General features: G+C 52.5%; 1 protein-coding gene across 1 annotated transcript in view; it reads right to left on the reverse strand.

The window, feature by feature from the left end:
- ITGA11 (integrin subunit alpha 11) overlaps positions 1–16,422 on the reverse strand; it is a 113,406-nt gene that overhangs the window by 81,566 nt on the left and 15,418 nt on the right. The window contains exon 2 of the mRNA XM_077881646.1: positions 1,058–1,169. Within this exon, the coding sequence (XP_077737772.1) occupies positions 1,058–1,169 (112 nt within the window). The remainder of the gene's footprint in view (positions 1–1,057; positions 1,170–16,422) is intronic.

The following is a 16,422-nucleotide window of genomic DNA, read 5'->3' on the forward strand; positions in this document are numbered from 1 at the left end:
CTAATCTGTGTATGCATAATGGGAGATTCTAGAAAATCTACTAGAGGAGAGCCACTGGGGGGAAGAGATTTTAGAGGCTGTCCCGTGCTTGGAAGATACTGGAGTGCATGCTCAGTCTGAATAGAGAGACTTTAATGAATACTGTGGGCTTTCAGCTGAGATCTCAGAAAATCCATGCCCAGGAATAAAGACCACAGCCTAGGAGTAAAGACAAAACAAGATGATATCTGCTCTAACCAAGGCCCAAACCAAGCCATGGTAAGATCTAGGTGATTTTGTCAGTATTTTAACTGCCTATCAGAACAAAATGTATAGTTCTTTATTTTTTTTAGATTAGATTTTATTTATTTATTCTTGAGGGAGAGAGAGAGAGAGAGAGAGAGAGAGGCAGAGACACAGGCAGAGGGAGATGCAGGCTCCATGCAGGGAGCCCGATGTGGGACTTGATCCCGGGCCTCCAGGATCACACCCTGGGCTGAAGGCGGCGCTAAACCGCTGAGCTACCCTGGCTGCCCTGTATAGTTCTTTAAAGGAAGGTAACATAACTAACATAACTATAGCCTCTAATGTGTACCATTCACAATGTTCAACATAGGGTATAACAAAAAAATCACTGAACAGGTAAAGAATCAGGAAAAAGTAACTCATAATGATAAGATGAAATAGTCACTAGAAGCAGACCCAGAGATGATCCAGATATTGGAGTTAGCCAAGGACTTCAAAATAACTATGATTAATATATAAAATAAAATAGAGTAAAAAATAAGCAAATGAGAGAAAGATGGTTCTAACTACTGGTTCTAGGGTGCCTGCTCCCTATGCTGTCACATAGCCTGCTACTTGGCTGTTTTTGTTTCCATTTTTCAGATGAGAAGATCGAGGGCCTGATATGGAATGCTTGAGGTTTCATAGTCCGGGGCAGATCCTATACAGCTGGAACAGGGACTCAAGTCCCTGGATGTTGGGGTGTCTATGTGGGAGGGCCACTTTGGGCAGCTGGTGGAGGGGCCAGGTGTGGGGAGGTCAGGGGCTGGGTGGGGGGGCAGCTCTCACTCACCACTTCTTGCTGCCGATGTCATGCTGCTGTACCGTGTAGCCGAAGAAGGCAGCTCTAGAGCCAGAAATGATTTGAGGCTTCCTGGTGTCCATGTTGAAGGTATCCGTGAACCCTGGGGTGGGGAGAAGAGGATAGTGAGGCAGGTGGAGGTTTGGGCCCCAGTGGCTTCATGGGCTCCACTGGCAGGTCTTGGCTGTGGGAAGAGTATGTTTCCTGTCCATGGGGAGCCCCCATAGGAAATGGAGCCCATCGTCTGTTGGGAGAAGGCCCTGCTCCTGCCCTGTGAGAGCCACAATCTGACAGGGGAGGCATAAAACCTGCTCTTAGACAGACCAGGTCTGACTGGGAAGACCAGGTCCCTCCCTCCGAGAATTCTCCATCTCATGGTAGAGGTGGAGACTTCTTTCCTCCTCCACCGCTCCTACCTCTAATCTTGCTTCTTCTAATTCCTCTGTCCTCTTCCATTTTGTTCTCTCTTTTCCCTCCTTTCTTCTCCTCCTCTCCCTCCTGCTCCTCCCTCTTCTCTTTCGTCTCATCTCTGCTTGTTAAAGAGTCGAGGAAATGACTTCCCACCTGCCCCCCAGCCTGGCATCCTAGTGGCCACAGCTCCAATTCTGCAGGCTCACTACCACCTTCTGAACCAATTTGCAAACCTCTGCCCAGTTTCAGTTGGGGTCACTGCTTGGCTGGGGCAGCTGATGCAAAGCAGAGAAACAGTCCCATAACCCTTTCACCCTGGCCTCTAAGGTCTTCCCTGTTTGGTAAGGTCACGTGTTAATTAGCCGATTCCACCTGCTGGAGAGCCTTGGTGTTGAATCTTTGGCATTCTTGTGCCAAATCACAAGAAACAACCACTCATATCTGCGTGGCAGCCTGGGTTTCTGGATCTCCTCACATCTGCCATCCTTTTCCTTCACAGGACCTTGGGAGAATGAGTAAGCGTCATCCACATTTGGCAGAGGGGGTTTCAGCCCCAGAGAGATTAAGAGGCTTATCCAAGGATGCACAGCAGATCAGTGGTAGCATCAAGACCTAGGATCTCAGATGCCTGCTCTTTGACTCCTTCCCTCCATGAGGAATTTTCAGGGCATATCTGGCCTCCTGACTCATCATCACTAACAGGAACACCAAACCTGAGACGCCTGGGATTTCAGGGGTGGGATCCTACCATCAGACCAAACTTTCAGATTAGTGAAATAAAATCAGTAGAATAGAATAGAACAGGATAGACAAATGTCATTAATACCCCTCTCCTGTGTAGGGCACTTTATACATTTCAAAGAACATCTACATACACGTCACCATATGACCTCCATGGCAACTTCGTGATGCTCGTACCTTGAGCGCCCCACTCTCCTTCCCATGGACACTGAACTCTGGGCTGTATGGAACCAAGTGGTTTCTTCCATACTTTCTTATTTTTCTCTGCAAATGGATACCATTTCATCATTAGAGTCATTGAATCAGAGTTCCAGAGAGAACACTGGAACCCCTTAGGGTAGGGATATGGGATGCATGTTATCGCACTTGTCCATGTCAATTGATTATTCGTGCTGCCTGGAGCACTGAGTTAAGAAAAATTCTGAGGTCAAGCGTGTGCTCAGGGGGCAAGACTACTGTGATCAATGCGTGGTGCCTGCTGTGGATGAGGACAGTGGTAAGTTGCTATGTAGCCGCCAATCCTGTCTCCACGATTCCTAATCTGCCACATGAATTTGGTGTCATGGCCCAGAGTGGGGGTGGGGGAAGAGGAGTACCTAATTCTTTAGTGCTTGTTACAAGGCCCTTGAACAGACTTCTTGGCCTGGCTGGCAGCAGGCAGGCTCGGGGAGGAGGACCCCAGTCTGTGAGCTTCGGGGGATGAAGGAGCACCGGTTTTCTGCCAGTAAGGGCATGCCATGGAGGAGGGAGGGACGCTAGTGTCCCCTGTGCAGAGCCGGGGGGGTAGAGAGAGGTAGAAAAAGTGGAGTTGCACATGAGGAACTCCAGACCCATGCCAGGAATGAACACACATGCTCGCATACATGCTCACACCCACGCATGCATATGTGCATGTGTGCACACACAGACATGCTTGCACACACGGGTGCACACACACACATTTACATGCACAGGCCACGCACATTCCCCGATGGTGTGCAACACCTTATCTGGCTCCCTGGCGCCCCTGGAGACACCCCATGGCGGTCCCGTGTCCTCCTCTTTCTGTATCTGACCTCAGCGGGGGTGGGGAGTGGGGGGGTCCTGAATAACAGGAAAGCACCTTGGGGCTGTTGGGACCCACCCACCACTTCCAGGCCTGCAGAAGGGTGAGGACCAGGGGGAAAAGAAGGCCATCAATGGTGTCTTTGGGGCTTTCCCACTACCAGTGCGTCTTGTGTGAACACGGCCAGAGGGGTCCTTCCAAGACCTGTGAGATCCTGTCACCCCTCAGCCCCGTGCCCTCCACCAGGTCTCCACCCCACTCAATCAGGGCCAGACTCCTTCCCAGCAGGCCCTGCGTGACTACCCCCTACCCCTTCCCCATGCTCTTCCCTCTGCCCCTAATTTCCTGTCCGCCCCCTCCATCCTTCTGCTCCAGCCATGCTTTGCCTTGTCCCTCCTGTAACATGTCAGACCACCTTCTGCTCAGCGTCTTTGCCCCGGTTCCTCCCTCTGCCTGGAAGGCTCCTCTCCTGGTTGTCCGCATGGCTCACCCCTTAAGTCCCTGGCCTCACTGTTCCAGTGCCATCTTGTCCACCACTAGGCCACCTCGTCACTCGCTATCCCCCTTCTTCATTTTTCCTGATGGTACTTATCACAAACATATTAGATACTTTTCTGTTTCTTGTTATGTGGCTGATAGTCGAAATTATTCTTTTTTTTTAAATAAAGATTTTATTCATTGATTTGAGAGATAGAGAGCAAGCAAGCATGGAGGGCAGAGAGAGAGGGAGAAGCAGACTCCCCACTTAGGGGGGAGCCAAACATGCAGGCTCGATCCCGGGGCCCTGAGACCATGACCTGAGCTGATGGCAAACGTTCGACTGAGTCACCCAGGTGCCCTGACAATATTCTCATGTTCTCTAAGTGGCACAAGACACTGCTGTACCCTCACCACTCATCCTTCGAGCCTGGGTAGAGATCTAGCCCTTGGTGCGTGGTTGTAGGGATCAACTGATTGGGTGGTTGGGGACCAGGAGCCACCCTGGGGTCACATGTCCTCTCTCCTCCATGAGGAAAAGGAGAGAAAAAAAAAGGCTACTTACGGAGTGCTGAGATGTTCCAGGCACATTCTGGGTGTCTAACCATCAATTTCACATTAATTAGTTAAATCTCACACCAACCCTGTGAGATGGGTACTATACCTCTGGGAGGTTAAATAATTTGCCCTAAATCACTTGGTTGGGAGAGATGAGAGCAAGTTCAAGATCAAATAGCTCAGGGCACTGGGGTGATGTGTTACTCCTGGGGGACCATAAGAAGGACCCACTAGGGAGGAGGGACTATTCTTTTCAGAGAAGGCGGTGTCTTCTCTGACCTCTGCCCTCAGGTGCCACATCCTCTGCTTTTAGGGTCTACCGAGAGAAGCACGTGGAGAGAAGGCGGGCGTCACCTAAGGGTCTGTCTAGGAGCAGTCCAGTCTCCCCCACACCCCTACCCTCAAGCTCCTGGGGACAGGATGAGTGAAGCTGGCCGCAGGTTAGAGGACAAAAGCCCTCAGCGCTGGGGCATTGAGTTACAAAGTGCTGGTTTCTTCCCTGGCTCTGCCATTTGCTTCTGACCAAACGGAGTCCGAGAACGGATTTCCTAAAGGTCATGTCCAGCCCGACGCTCTGACCTCAGCTCCCAACGAGATCTCTGGCCTGTTCCTCAGATGGGAGATGGCTTTCACACTATTCTCAGAGATTTATGAACCCCAAGTACCAATAAAACAAAACAAAGTTGTTTTTGTTGGGAATCAGCAGGCCGATTGCAGAGACACCCGGAGCCCGGCTGGGCAGCTCACCGCTTCTCCGCCCTGGATATTGAGGACCGAGCGGGGAATCCACGACACTTGGGCTGCTCTCCTGTGGCCTGTGGCCAAAGCTACATCAGCTCTTGCTCCCTTTTTCAGAAGCCTATCTGTCTTTTGAAAAAGCACCAGCCAGTCAATCCCAAGAAGGGATGGAAGCCACAGCACTGAGCTTGAGCACCCCTCCAGGCTAGGGTAAGGCCACTGCCCTGCTACCAGGCGGGGCGGTCCCAGTCCCAAACACCGGGGCACGCTGGCCAGGACGCGGTCACAGCTACTGTCAACCAACAGCTCCACGGGGAGCACTCACTGGAGCCTAAGTGTCGCTCCCGGGAGTCTACACTGTGTCAATCCTTCTTCACTGCTCCCCCCACCCACCCCCACCCAGCCCTGTCCCAAACCCTCCACGCAGTCCCAAGGCCCTGGGAGCCTCTGCAGACTCATCTTGTGTGAGTTTTCCTCTGGCTTCCTACAGGGCAGTCACCAGGGGCCCCTTTCTGCTCCCCAGATCCCCTTGCTTCCTCCTGCCCTGGGGCCTTTGCACATGCCACTTCCCCTACATGAGCCTCTCAGATGACCTTCGCATCACCAGCAAATCTCAGCACAAATGCCACACCTCCCTTGCACCCCCAGAAGCCTCCCTGACCCCCGATTACCCCAGGCCTGGCCTGAGGATCTCATCACCTCTTGTACTCCCTAATAGGTGACTGGTGACTTCTTATCACAGTAATTAGACACAGTCGTTTCCATCATTGGATCGCTCCCATCTTCCCGTGGGGATGGCAGCCCCATGAAGGTTAGACGGGGTCTGTTCACTCACTGCTGGAGCCAGCACCCAGCCCAGGGGCTAGCCCCGAACACCGCTGAGGGGTGAGCCAGATGACAAGAGAGTGGGGAGCCCAGAAGCTACGGAGAGGCATGTGGAGAGTAAGTGCAAGGCGGTGACCACAGGGCCATGGTTGTGGGCTGTGGCGGTGAGGAAGCTTCTGGAGCTGAGATCTCAGCTTGGAAAGGTGATGCATAAACATTGGTAAGGTGATCCAAAGGTGGTGGGCAGGAGTCCTTAGAGCGGAGGGAAGGAGAAAAGGCGAGGCCAGGCAAGGAGAGGGCATGACCTCTGAGTTCAGGGAAAGCTTGTTAGAAGCCCAGCTCCAGCATTTATTCACTTATGGGTGACCCAGGGTAACTTACTTCTTCTTTCTGGTTCTCAGTTTACTCATCTATAAAATGGAAATAATAATCCCCACCTGGAAGGGTGGTTACCAGTCCGAACGCAGTAACGAACCCTCAGCAGTGCCCGGCATGTGGGAAGCACCCAAAACATCTTAGTTGAAGTGAATTGACTCAAGATTCCCCATTCCCTGGGCTGCCAGAATGCCTTTGCCCATGCTTGTTCATCCACCCTAGAAGGCCTTCCTTTCCTTCTCGAATATCAAGGCCCAGGTCTGAGGACACCTTGCTACATCATGGTCCTTCCTCTGGTTGCTCATAGCGACTTTCACACTCTTCCTTGGATCAGAGCAGTTTCTACCTCTGCCTTGCTCTCTTACTCGTGTCCACACTACTCAGGGCCACATCCAGGAGTGGCTTTTTATCTCTACCCTGTGCCTGAAGGATGCAGGGAGACTTGCCTGCTGGGGTTCTCACCTTCTGAGAATCTGTTCGCAGAACCAGTACCTGCTGGCTTCTTCCTGCCTTAGTTTCCCTCCTAGCTCTCAGATCTAGGTACTAACAGTCCCCTGCCACTTAGATTAGGGTAACACCATGTATAGCATTCACTAGGTGCCAAACACTCTTCTAAATCTATTTCATCCTCACAATACCCTTTTGAAGTAAGTACATTATATTCTTCTCCTTTTACAGGTGATGAAACGGAGGTGCTGTCTGAGAAAAGGCTGGGGTCACACGGCTAGGAATGGCAGGGAGGTGCTCCGAGGCCTCAGCAGTCCAGCCCGGGCCCCCTGCCTCCATCCAGCCTCCATCCAGCCTCCATCCAGCCTCCTCTCCCCCATCAGCCCCACCACCTCCCAGCTCTCAAATTCCTCACCTTACAGCTCTCACCCCGGCCTGACCTCCTCCCACCCCCTGCTTCTTAAAAACTCCCCAGTCCTGGGTCCCTCACCCTAAATCCTCCTCACTAGAGAGCCGATCGGTGAATTCCTGACCCTAATAGGTATAATACAAGGGGACTAGCTATGCCAGAAGGGTGCAGCCAGAGTTCCAGGGACCTTGAAAGCACCAGACTGGTGGTGACAGCAAGAGGGGAGCCTGAGAGTGAACACCTCTCAGCGGCCCTCCCTCCGTGTGCCCGGACCCCAGCCTCGGCTCACTCCCTGGGCCCTGTTCCGGGCTGCAGATGCAACTGTGTAAGCAAACGCTTTTGTTTTCCTTAGGTGATATGAGCTGGGAGGCGGGCGAGGGAGGCAGAAATGTAACCCAAACCCTCTCGGACTGTCTCCCTCTTTTCAGTTTTACTGGGGCCCCAAGAATCTTCACGTCTAAAAGCCAACCACACAGATGGAGAAGGAGGGCAGGGAAAGACCCAGAAACTAACTCAAAGCAAAAGGAAACTGTAAAGTGGATCTCTTGCCTCCGGGGAAGACGAAATAACACATTTCCAAAGTGAGGCAGAAATGAGAATTCAATGCCTGGCTGTTTTGCACCGTCTGCTCTGCTGTCCCCTCTGCCTGGGCAGAGCACAAAAGCACAGTGATTCTTGTTCTGCCACCAGCCACCTTTCCCTTCTGCCTGGAGGCTGTTGTCTCAAATCAGGCATGTAAGAAGGCGATGCCAGCTTTGGGGGCATGGCTGGCAAGGCCCCAGGGCTCTCTCTAGTCTTGGCCCCTGTCACAGGCACTAGTGAGGGGGGGAAGGCCTGTACTAGAGAGAAGATGGTCCCAGCTTGGGGTGCCCTCTGGCTCTGGGGAGAAGTGGGGACCCAGCCCCCAGGGGTCCCGCTGCCCTCATAGGAAACCTAGTAACTACACACTCCCTCAGGAAGCCCTCAGGAGGGTGGGGATCTGGGCTCTGCTCTTGGGAGCCCCTGGCAGGTGGGGAAAGTATGCAGTCCTTCCCCCGTGGGTAACTGCTCGAACAACAGGGAAATCACACTGGCCTCCAAGCTTCTCTCGGGCAGCAGCTCCGTCGGCCCGTGCATCCACTTCTGGAGGTGTCATGTGAAGACTTGTTTTTTTTTTTTTTTTTTTGAAGACTTGTTAAGTGTGGGGTTCAACCTATATACACCGAGTGGAGTGAATTTCCTACATCTTCTCCCAGGGCTGAGAGTCTGAGCAATAAGAGGACAAGGACCGGCTGGGTTCCATTTACTTCTTCGCCTAACACAGGGTTTGGGACACAGTGGGTACTCAGCAAAATGTGTTGAACTAAAGTCGAACATTTAGCTCTGCCTAACAACAATACATAACAAACACTGCTGAGCATTCCCACTTGACTTTGGGCTGGGCCATAGGAGGCAGAAATTAGAGTGAGCCAGTTCCCAGTGGAGCGGAGGTCTTAACGATGCTCTGTTTCTATTTGTTCACTTGCACTTTTGCCATCAATGTGACAAGTATTTCACTCAGGCTAGCCCGCTGATGCCAGGAAAAGGATGAAGGATATTTGGAGCTGAGCAGCCCTAGCCAAACCCAGCTGAGATTAGCCGTCCTCAGCATGTAGGAGCAAGGCCAGGGAGACCAGCAGAGCCACTCAGGTGAGCTTAGTTTAGGTAAGCTGGTACCAGACACATGAACTACTTAATTATTGGCTGCCACTCAGATTTTGGGGGTTATTTGTTATGCGGCATTATTGTAGCCATTGGTAACTGATTTGGTCTAGCTCTCTCTTCTTTTTAAAGACTTCATTTATTTATTTGATAGAGAGAACACAAGCAGAGGGAGCAGCAGGCAGAGGGAGAAGCAGACCCCCACTGAGCAGGGAGCCCAACGTACAGCTCGAACCCAGACCCCGGGATCATGCCCTGAGCCCAAGGCAGATGCTCAACCGACTGAGCCACTCAGGTGCCCCTGGTCTAGCTCTTAAAGGATGGGCAGTCAGGGAGGAGAAGGGAAGGTTTTACAGGGTGACTGACAAAGACATAAGGAGAGGGAGGCTGGGGATCTGTGGGGATTCAGTTTCTGGGGTAGCAATCCGATCGTTCCCTTCTCAAGGGCTCACAGGGAAGGCCAGAGTGAGGAAGGGCTAGACCCGGTCCTAGCCTGTCAGGGAGCAGTGTGGCCCAGCCAGCAGATCACTCAGCCTTAGAGCTGTGCTATGGTGCCTCGTGAGGACACAGGATGGCAGACACAGGAGCAGCAGATGGACAGGCAGACAGACAGACCCTGAGCACCGATTCTGGGATCCATGTAGTATCTGAGCAGCCATAGACCCTCCACAGCACCAAGGCCCTCCTGTACCCCATTCCCTTTCCTCCCAGTTGCCAGGGCTCATGAACAATTACGGTGTCCCCCACCCCTGCCCACCTCCCCAGACACTCGAACACTGGGCCAAAGGAGTAGCAAATCTGTTATCAGGGAAGGGTAACTTCTTCAGATTTTATTTTTTCTGAGCAAGGAGGGATCTTGCCAGTTATTCTTTTTCTTGCCTAGCATCATTTTCCTGCAGCGAAGCGCAACTTTTTTGAAGCCAGCCTACACATGAAATGCAGACACGAGAGGTTGAGGTGGGGTTAGGGGCAGGGAGCCAGGGAGTCCCTCTTTATCCCCCAGGGAGAGTCCTAAGACAATCCCTGGGAATCCTAGCGTGCCCTGGAACATAGTTTGAGAACCACCTGATCAGGCTTAAGCTCTTTACTGTCGTAAGTGAGAGAGCTAAGGCTAGGAGAGGGGTGGGGATTGGTGCCAGGTCACCAACTCTTCCTCATGCTCATCTTTATTCACCACCCGCCCTTCTGCATGACCTTCCTCTTTGGTCCATGAATTCAATAAAAGTCTGTTTGGGTCTGCGATGCTTCAGGTTGCATGCTGGGCAGTGAGGACACAAGTCGTTAGACAAGATGTGCGGTCTTCAGAGTCAACAGTCATGTGGGTGGGCCACTGGACATGTAAGCTGGTCAGCAGAGCCCAAAGTGAGGCCGAGAGAATTTTGGGCCAGGCCGGTGCTCTCTGGCTTCTAATTTCAGCATTGTCGCTGACTTGGCCGTGCATCCACGGAGAGTCACCACTGCCTCAGTTTCCCCACCTGTAAAACGAGCCGGTTCTGCTCTCTGCCATGTAAGGCCCCATCCCCGCACACGTCAGTGGGGTTCTCTTGGGCAAACACACAGCCTGCTTCCAGCTGTCGGCACGCGAGCATCTGTCTTGAGTCTTTGCAAACAATTTAGAGTTGGAGGCCCGGCCGTGTGGAGGAATGCAAACTCATCTTAACGTTGGCCGGAGCCAAACACATTTAGGAAGGGGAACTCTCCAGGCAAAAGTGATCATATTTTGCATTTCCGAGCCAAAGGAAAGGACTGAAGAAAACTGTCACATAGGGCTCTGCAGTTTGCAGGCCCCACTCCCTCGCCCTGCCTGAACCCTGGAGATCAGGCCCTGGGGCCTCTCTTCCCTGGCTGCGGCTGCCGGGCCCGCCCAGCTGGCAGAGGGGTGGCATTGGTGGGGGTCTAGGCAATGTGGTCGCCTTTCCAAGAAAGCCCAGCCCTGTCCCATTGCTGGACAGTGTTGCTAAAACCCCAGTGAGGAGATCTGGGGCAAGTGGCAGGGGCACCGTGGCTCCCTTAGGACTTGTCTTACTTCAAACTTGTGGATGCCACGCTTCATGCAGTAACTCCCTGAGTACATGGCTAAGTGGCCTTGGAAGCGCTGAAGCTTCTCTTTCCCTGGTTCCTCCACGGGTGGGAGCAATGACCCCTTCACTGGGAGAAGTGGCTGGAGGACCACCGCCAAGGCCAACAGATCATAATGCCCACCTCCTGAGAGCTAGGACTGCTGCGGTAAGTAGAATGAGGCCGGGAGTCAGGAGACCTGGGTTCTCCCCTGGCTTCTGTCACTGATTGGCTGATTTTTTTTTAATTTCATTTATTTATTCATGAGAGACACAGAGAGGGGCAGAGACACAGGCAGAGGGAGAAGCAGGCTCTGTGTGGGGAGCCTGATGTGGGACTTGAACCCAGGACCCCGGGATCATGACCTGAGCGGAAGGTAGACGCTCATCCACTGAGCCACTCAGATGTCCCAAACTTGGGTCTTTACTCTTACAAAAGACCACCTGTTCTCCATCTTCTCTGATCAACTCCTCACATCTTACTCTTTTACAAATGACTGCCCTTCTGGATGGACTTCATGTCGGTCCACTAACCCGTCATTATCCCACTGCCTTTTGCTCGGAAAGAAGCACTATGGAGTCCACCCTACTTCATATTCCTCCGACCACTAGTATTGCCAACCAACCCCCTACCTACCTTTTCCTTCCCTCCCCTGAAGCAGCAGGAGGGAACCTTATCTCTGCACAGAATCTCAAATCCTCGGCTCCCTCCATCCCTGGTGCAGGTCAGAACAGGCCCACTGAGGGACCTAGCGTATGCTCGTGCATGCGTAGCCAAGGCATTAGCCAGAGAGGAGAAGCTGCGGAGTGGTAATGACAGGCAGGGGTGATTTTACCTGACCGAGTGCAGAGGAAGGAGAGCACTCAGAGGACATGGGTGCCATCCCTCTGAAGTGTCATCCCTCCCTGCCGACCGGTAGAGAAGGGATGGGAGAGCCTTTTGTGCAGAGGCTCCATGGAAATGCATCATCCCTCCCCACGGAATGAGCACACCACTCATTTTTTGGGGGAATCTCGCAGGGAAGTGATCTCATCCGGGACACGTGCCCACAGCCTGCATCCCCTGCTTCATCTGGTGGAGGGAGGAGCCCCAGGTCAATATGTACTTGCACGTCCTCGTGGATGTTGCATGTATGAAAAAGGGCACCTGAGAATCAGAAAGCTTCCCTGCAGGTACGGTGAAGGAATCGGCCGCTCTCGCCTCCCCCACTTTGCTCCCCGTTGCCTCCCTGTCGTGGAGAGTCCAGGGGCAGGAAGCAAGCCCTTGGTGCCTAGTGTTTCAAGCAGCAGTCACTCAACAAACATGAAGTGAGCACACACGCCAAGGGTGGGCTTGGGCCTCTCCCACCAAGGGGAATTGGAGACTCAGGAGGCTGCCCGCTGTGACCAAGGTCATCTAACTGGTGGCACATGTTTAGAGCAGAGATCCCAAGGCAGCGCTCTCGTTCCACTCCTTCTCTGACATCTCCCAGTGGGATTCGGCTGCCACTCTTGGAGCACCCATACCAAATGCCAGGGATGGGCCAGGTGTCAGGACAGTATTTCATTGAACCCTAACGCGTGATTAGAGATTTGATCCCCACTGGACAGGCAGGGAAGTGAAGGCTCCGAGTGCCTTGCCTGCCTGCTTCCCAGGTGACATATCCTTGACCCCTGTCGAGTGTCCCTTCCAGGTCAGCTGTGTCCGTGCTCGGAGAACAGGCAGGGTGGGGTTGGGTGAGACCCTCTACTCATGCCCAAAGGGGATGCCACCCCCCGCCCCCGCATTCCTGGACCAGAAATAGTTCTGTTTTTGAAGCTTTCACTTGGGTTGAGACACTGCAGACCCCCCTGTGCTAACCCAACCTTTGGTGCCAAAAGGGAGGCTACTATCACCAAGTCGAGGGGGGCTTCTGTCCCTCTCCAGCCTTGTGCCCTGCACAGTGTCTGGAACACAACAGGATCTCAATAAAGTTGACTGAACAAACTCATGAATGAACTCATGAATGGATGAGCACAGAGTTTATTGAATTAGCTTGATAGTCATCTAAGAAGGACCTACGCTTGACGGGACCCAGGGCAGCCGTGGCAGTGCCCACCGCCTTCTCAATGCACCCTCAGCTCTCGCCAGCCAGACTCTGCTCTGCCCTCATGCTACACGCCGGGTGCCCACGGCCTCCGAGCCCTTCTGCCCGGCCGGTCTACCTCTCTCCCCTATTCCAGCCTGCTGGTCTCATCCAAAAGCTCAGCTGTTCTCTCTCCTACTCCCACAGTGTGCTGGTTGGTGCTTGCTGCTATGCGACTTGTCACAAATCAATCCCCTAAATCAGAAGCCACCAGACACGGGTTAGGTGCCTGTATGGAGTGGTGAGGCCTCGCCACTGGGGGTTCTGGAGGAGACCAAACAACTTGCCGGGGCTGACACCGAGACTGTTGCATAAGCATCCAGAAAGGGGAGATGGAGAGAAGGAGCCAGTGCTGGCGAGCGCCTGGGCTCTCCTTTTTATTTTTTATTTTCTTTGTTTGAGAAATCTGGAGTTTGCCAATGTGCTGGTTAAGCAGATGTCAAGCTCATGGAAAACAGGCCTAAAAATTGAAAACAGCAAACACCGAACTGAAATTTGCTGTAATTAACATTGTTTTTGCTCCCAGCCTTGGACACCCAGCTCGGGCCTTCAGGCAACACGTGGATCGCCTCCTTCGGGAGTAAGATTCACAATTTCATGAAAGCCAGTGCATTTTCCTGCCTTACATCACTTACTCCCTTTTCTGGCCAGGGAAAGTGATCAAAATGAACTTCTTTCCTTAGGTTTTCAAAAACTGCTGTGAAGGAGATATAAAAACACACCAGTGTCGGTATTACGAATCACTGCATTGCAAGTTCAGTTAAGTACAATAGAGCCTCGGTCCACTAACCCTTTCCCCCCAGTGCACACACCTCAAGCTGCCTGGAAGACCAGAGTCAAGAGATGTGACCCCAAAATATGCCTGTACGACTCCAAGAGTGTGGGCCTTGGGCTCTCACCTTTCTCTACTCATCCCAAAGTGGCCCAGGGTCCTGGGATCCTGCCCCCACACGCCCCCCGCTAGGTCACACCAGTCCAGCCCAGACCTGCCCTGTGAGCCCCACAGTCAATGCCCAGCTCCCCACAGACATTTTTATTCGGATGTCTCCTGGCATCGTGCTTCACACAATCAAAAAGTTGCCTTCGGCTTTCCCTCCCCGAAAGGCTTTCCCCAAGACTCCCCATTTCAGGGCCTAGAGTTACCAGCCACCTGACTGCTCAGAGTCAGAGGCTTGGAGGTTGGTCCTCAGGATTTTCCTTCACCTCCTGTCAGCAAATCCTGCAGGCTTCACCCCCTTGGTGCTTCTGGAATGTGTCCCCTCTTCCCCATTTCGTCTGATGCCACCCACACCAAGTCATTCGCATCCTTTTGTGCCTGGACCTTTGCGAGAGCCTTCTGATAGGTCCCTCACTTCTACTTTTGCTCCAAGCTACACTCTTCCCTGGCAGTTAGAGCGATCCTGGCACTCTCCTGCTGAAAACCTTCCCAGGTCCTCCCATTGCCTGTAGGGTAGATTCCAGGCCTTTCTCCAGGGCTCCCCCGGGCCCCACAGGCTCTGTGTGTCCTTGTGTCACCATCCTCATCACTTCTGCCTTCCTGCTCCTCGAGCTTCATGCTATAGAGAACCATTATTCTCCCTCAAAGCATCTTCCTTATGTCTGTTACGAATAAAGATAATTATAGTCGGTTATAAGAGCTATTTGCTCCCTTGGACACGGTCTCCTCTCCCCCTGGGGTTTCAGTTCCACAAGGAAAGGGACCAGTGGTGTGCTGGTGAGGCACACAGAGAGCTGAATGTGTGCGATCTTCCCTTTTGGTGATGTCATGGTGGTGGCTTTTAACTGACCACAGTGGGAGGATTTACACCGCGGCGTTCGGCAAATGCTACAAATAGGGACTCTTCCCATCTCATCCCAGGAGCCAGAACTAGTTGTTAAACATTTATCAGCACTCTCCTGGAAGGGACCGTGTCAGTCTGTCTCCCTACCTTATCCACGGCATCTGGAGCAATGCCTAGCACGCAGCAAGTACTCACTATGCATTTGTTAAAAGAGATGGGGCGGGGGGGGGGGGCAGAAAAAGGAATAAAAGCATTCAGGCCTCCAAGAGTCTCATACTCTAACCTGCCAACAAGGAGTAGGAGGGAAATGTGAGACTTGGAGCCGCAGAGAGGGAGAAAACTTCAGAGTACTGAATTTGGCTCCAGAAGCTCTGGTTCTAATCCCGGCACAGCTTTTAACTTGTTTCACAACTTGGACAAGTTTCTCCTCCTTCCTGAACCTGCTCTCTTGTCTGTGAAAGGCACATACGGGACTGGATGCTCTATCTCAAAGTCCCTGTGTAGGATTTAACGAAGCCTGATGGTGTACCCTGTTGCCACTTTGCCCCCTCCAGTCCCCCAGTCACTGCACTGCGCCCACTACTGCAGAGGGAGCTGTTTACACTACAGTCGATTGGGTTATGCAGTGTACAGTCTGCACAGCTGTACGTGGCGGCCCTGCCCACTCTGATCCTGGCCACTGGCCATTTTAAAGGGAGCTGAATTGGACAGTGAGTTCCTCCCTTTCCTGACATACTAACCAGCTCAAAGAGTTCAGACAGTTTGGTTTTGGTTTTCCAGTTCCTAAGATTATTTCCTGCTTGTCATGGGTGTGGGGATCAAGAGCCCTGTGCATCCAGAGTTAGCCCCAGCCCAGGGAGTGTTTGGGCAAAGTAAGAGCAAGACAAGGCTTAGGATATGCAATTTGTGGCAGGGCATTCCCTCGGAGGAGAGGAAGCAGAGCAGTGGGACCCAGAGAACTGCTGTGCCTGTCTGCCCTGGTCTTTGAATACAAACTAAAAAAAGGAATTGTGGGGGCCTTCCCTCCCAAGCCTACAGGGCCCGCCCTACAGTGGATGCACCCACACCCATCTGAAAAGTTCTCTGGCTGCACAAGCTCAACACAGACCCAGCAGAACCCAAGTTAAGCTGGATGCTCTTGGCCAGGCTTGATGGAGATGGAGGATACCAGGGGGTGGAAGAGTTTCAGTTCCCAGAAGCCTTTTGGGTTTTGGCATATGTCAGTTCCTTATGGTTTCAAAATGATCTCAAATGTCTATTGTCACTTTCAGGTCTTTAGTAGAGTCAAGGGTTCATGATTCTATCTGTCTTTGCGGGAAAACAAAGGCCTGCCTTATGAGGTGGTGAGCTCTCTGTCACTGGAGGGATGCAAGCCAAGGATGGCCACTTGTCTGGGATATTCAGGCTCCAAGTTTCTTCTCAGGCAGATACTTGGTAATGAGGCCTTGTAAGAGACCCCTGAGGCCCAGGACTGCTCAGGGACCGCTGGATGAGGAAGGGCCACCCACGCTCTCGACCCAGTTCTTTAAAAATAGAGTCCCTGTTGTCAACTTTCCCATGTTACATGTGGCCTTTATAGTCAAAGGTGACCTTCTGGCTCAGGAATTGGTCACAGGAGCATGGAAGAAGAGCCCTCAAGGAGCTGTTAGCATCATGGAGGCCAAACACTTACTTTAGAAGTGACTGAATGGAAGGCTCAAGAGGATA

The sequence above is a fragment of the Canis aureus genome, chromosome 32 (assembly GCF_053574225.1).
Source record: "Canis aureus isolate CA01 chromosome 32, VMU_Caureus_v.1.0, whole genome shotgun sequence".
Lineage (NCBI taxonomy): Eukaryota > Metazoa > Chordata > Mammalia > Carnivora > Canidae > Canis > Canis aureus.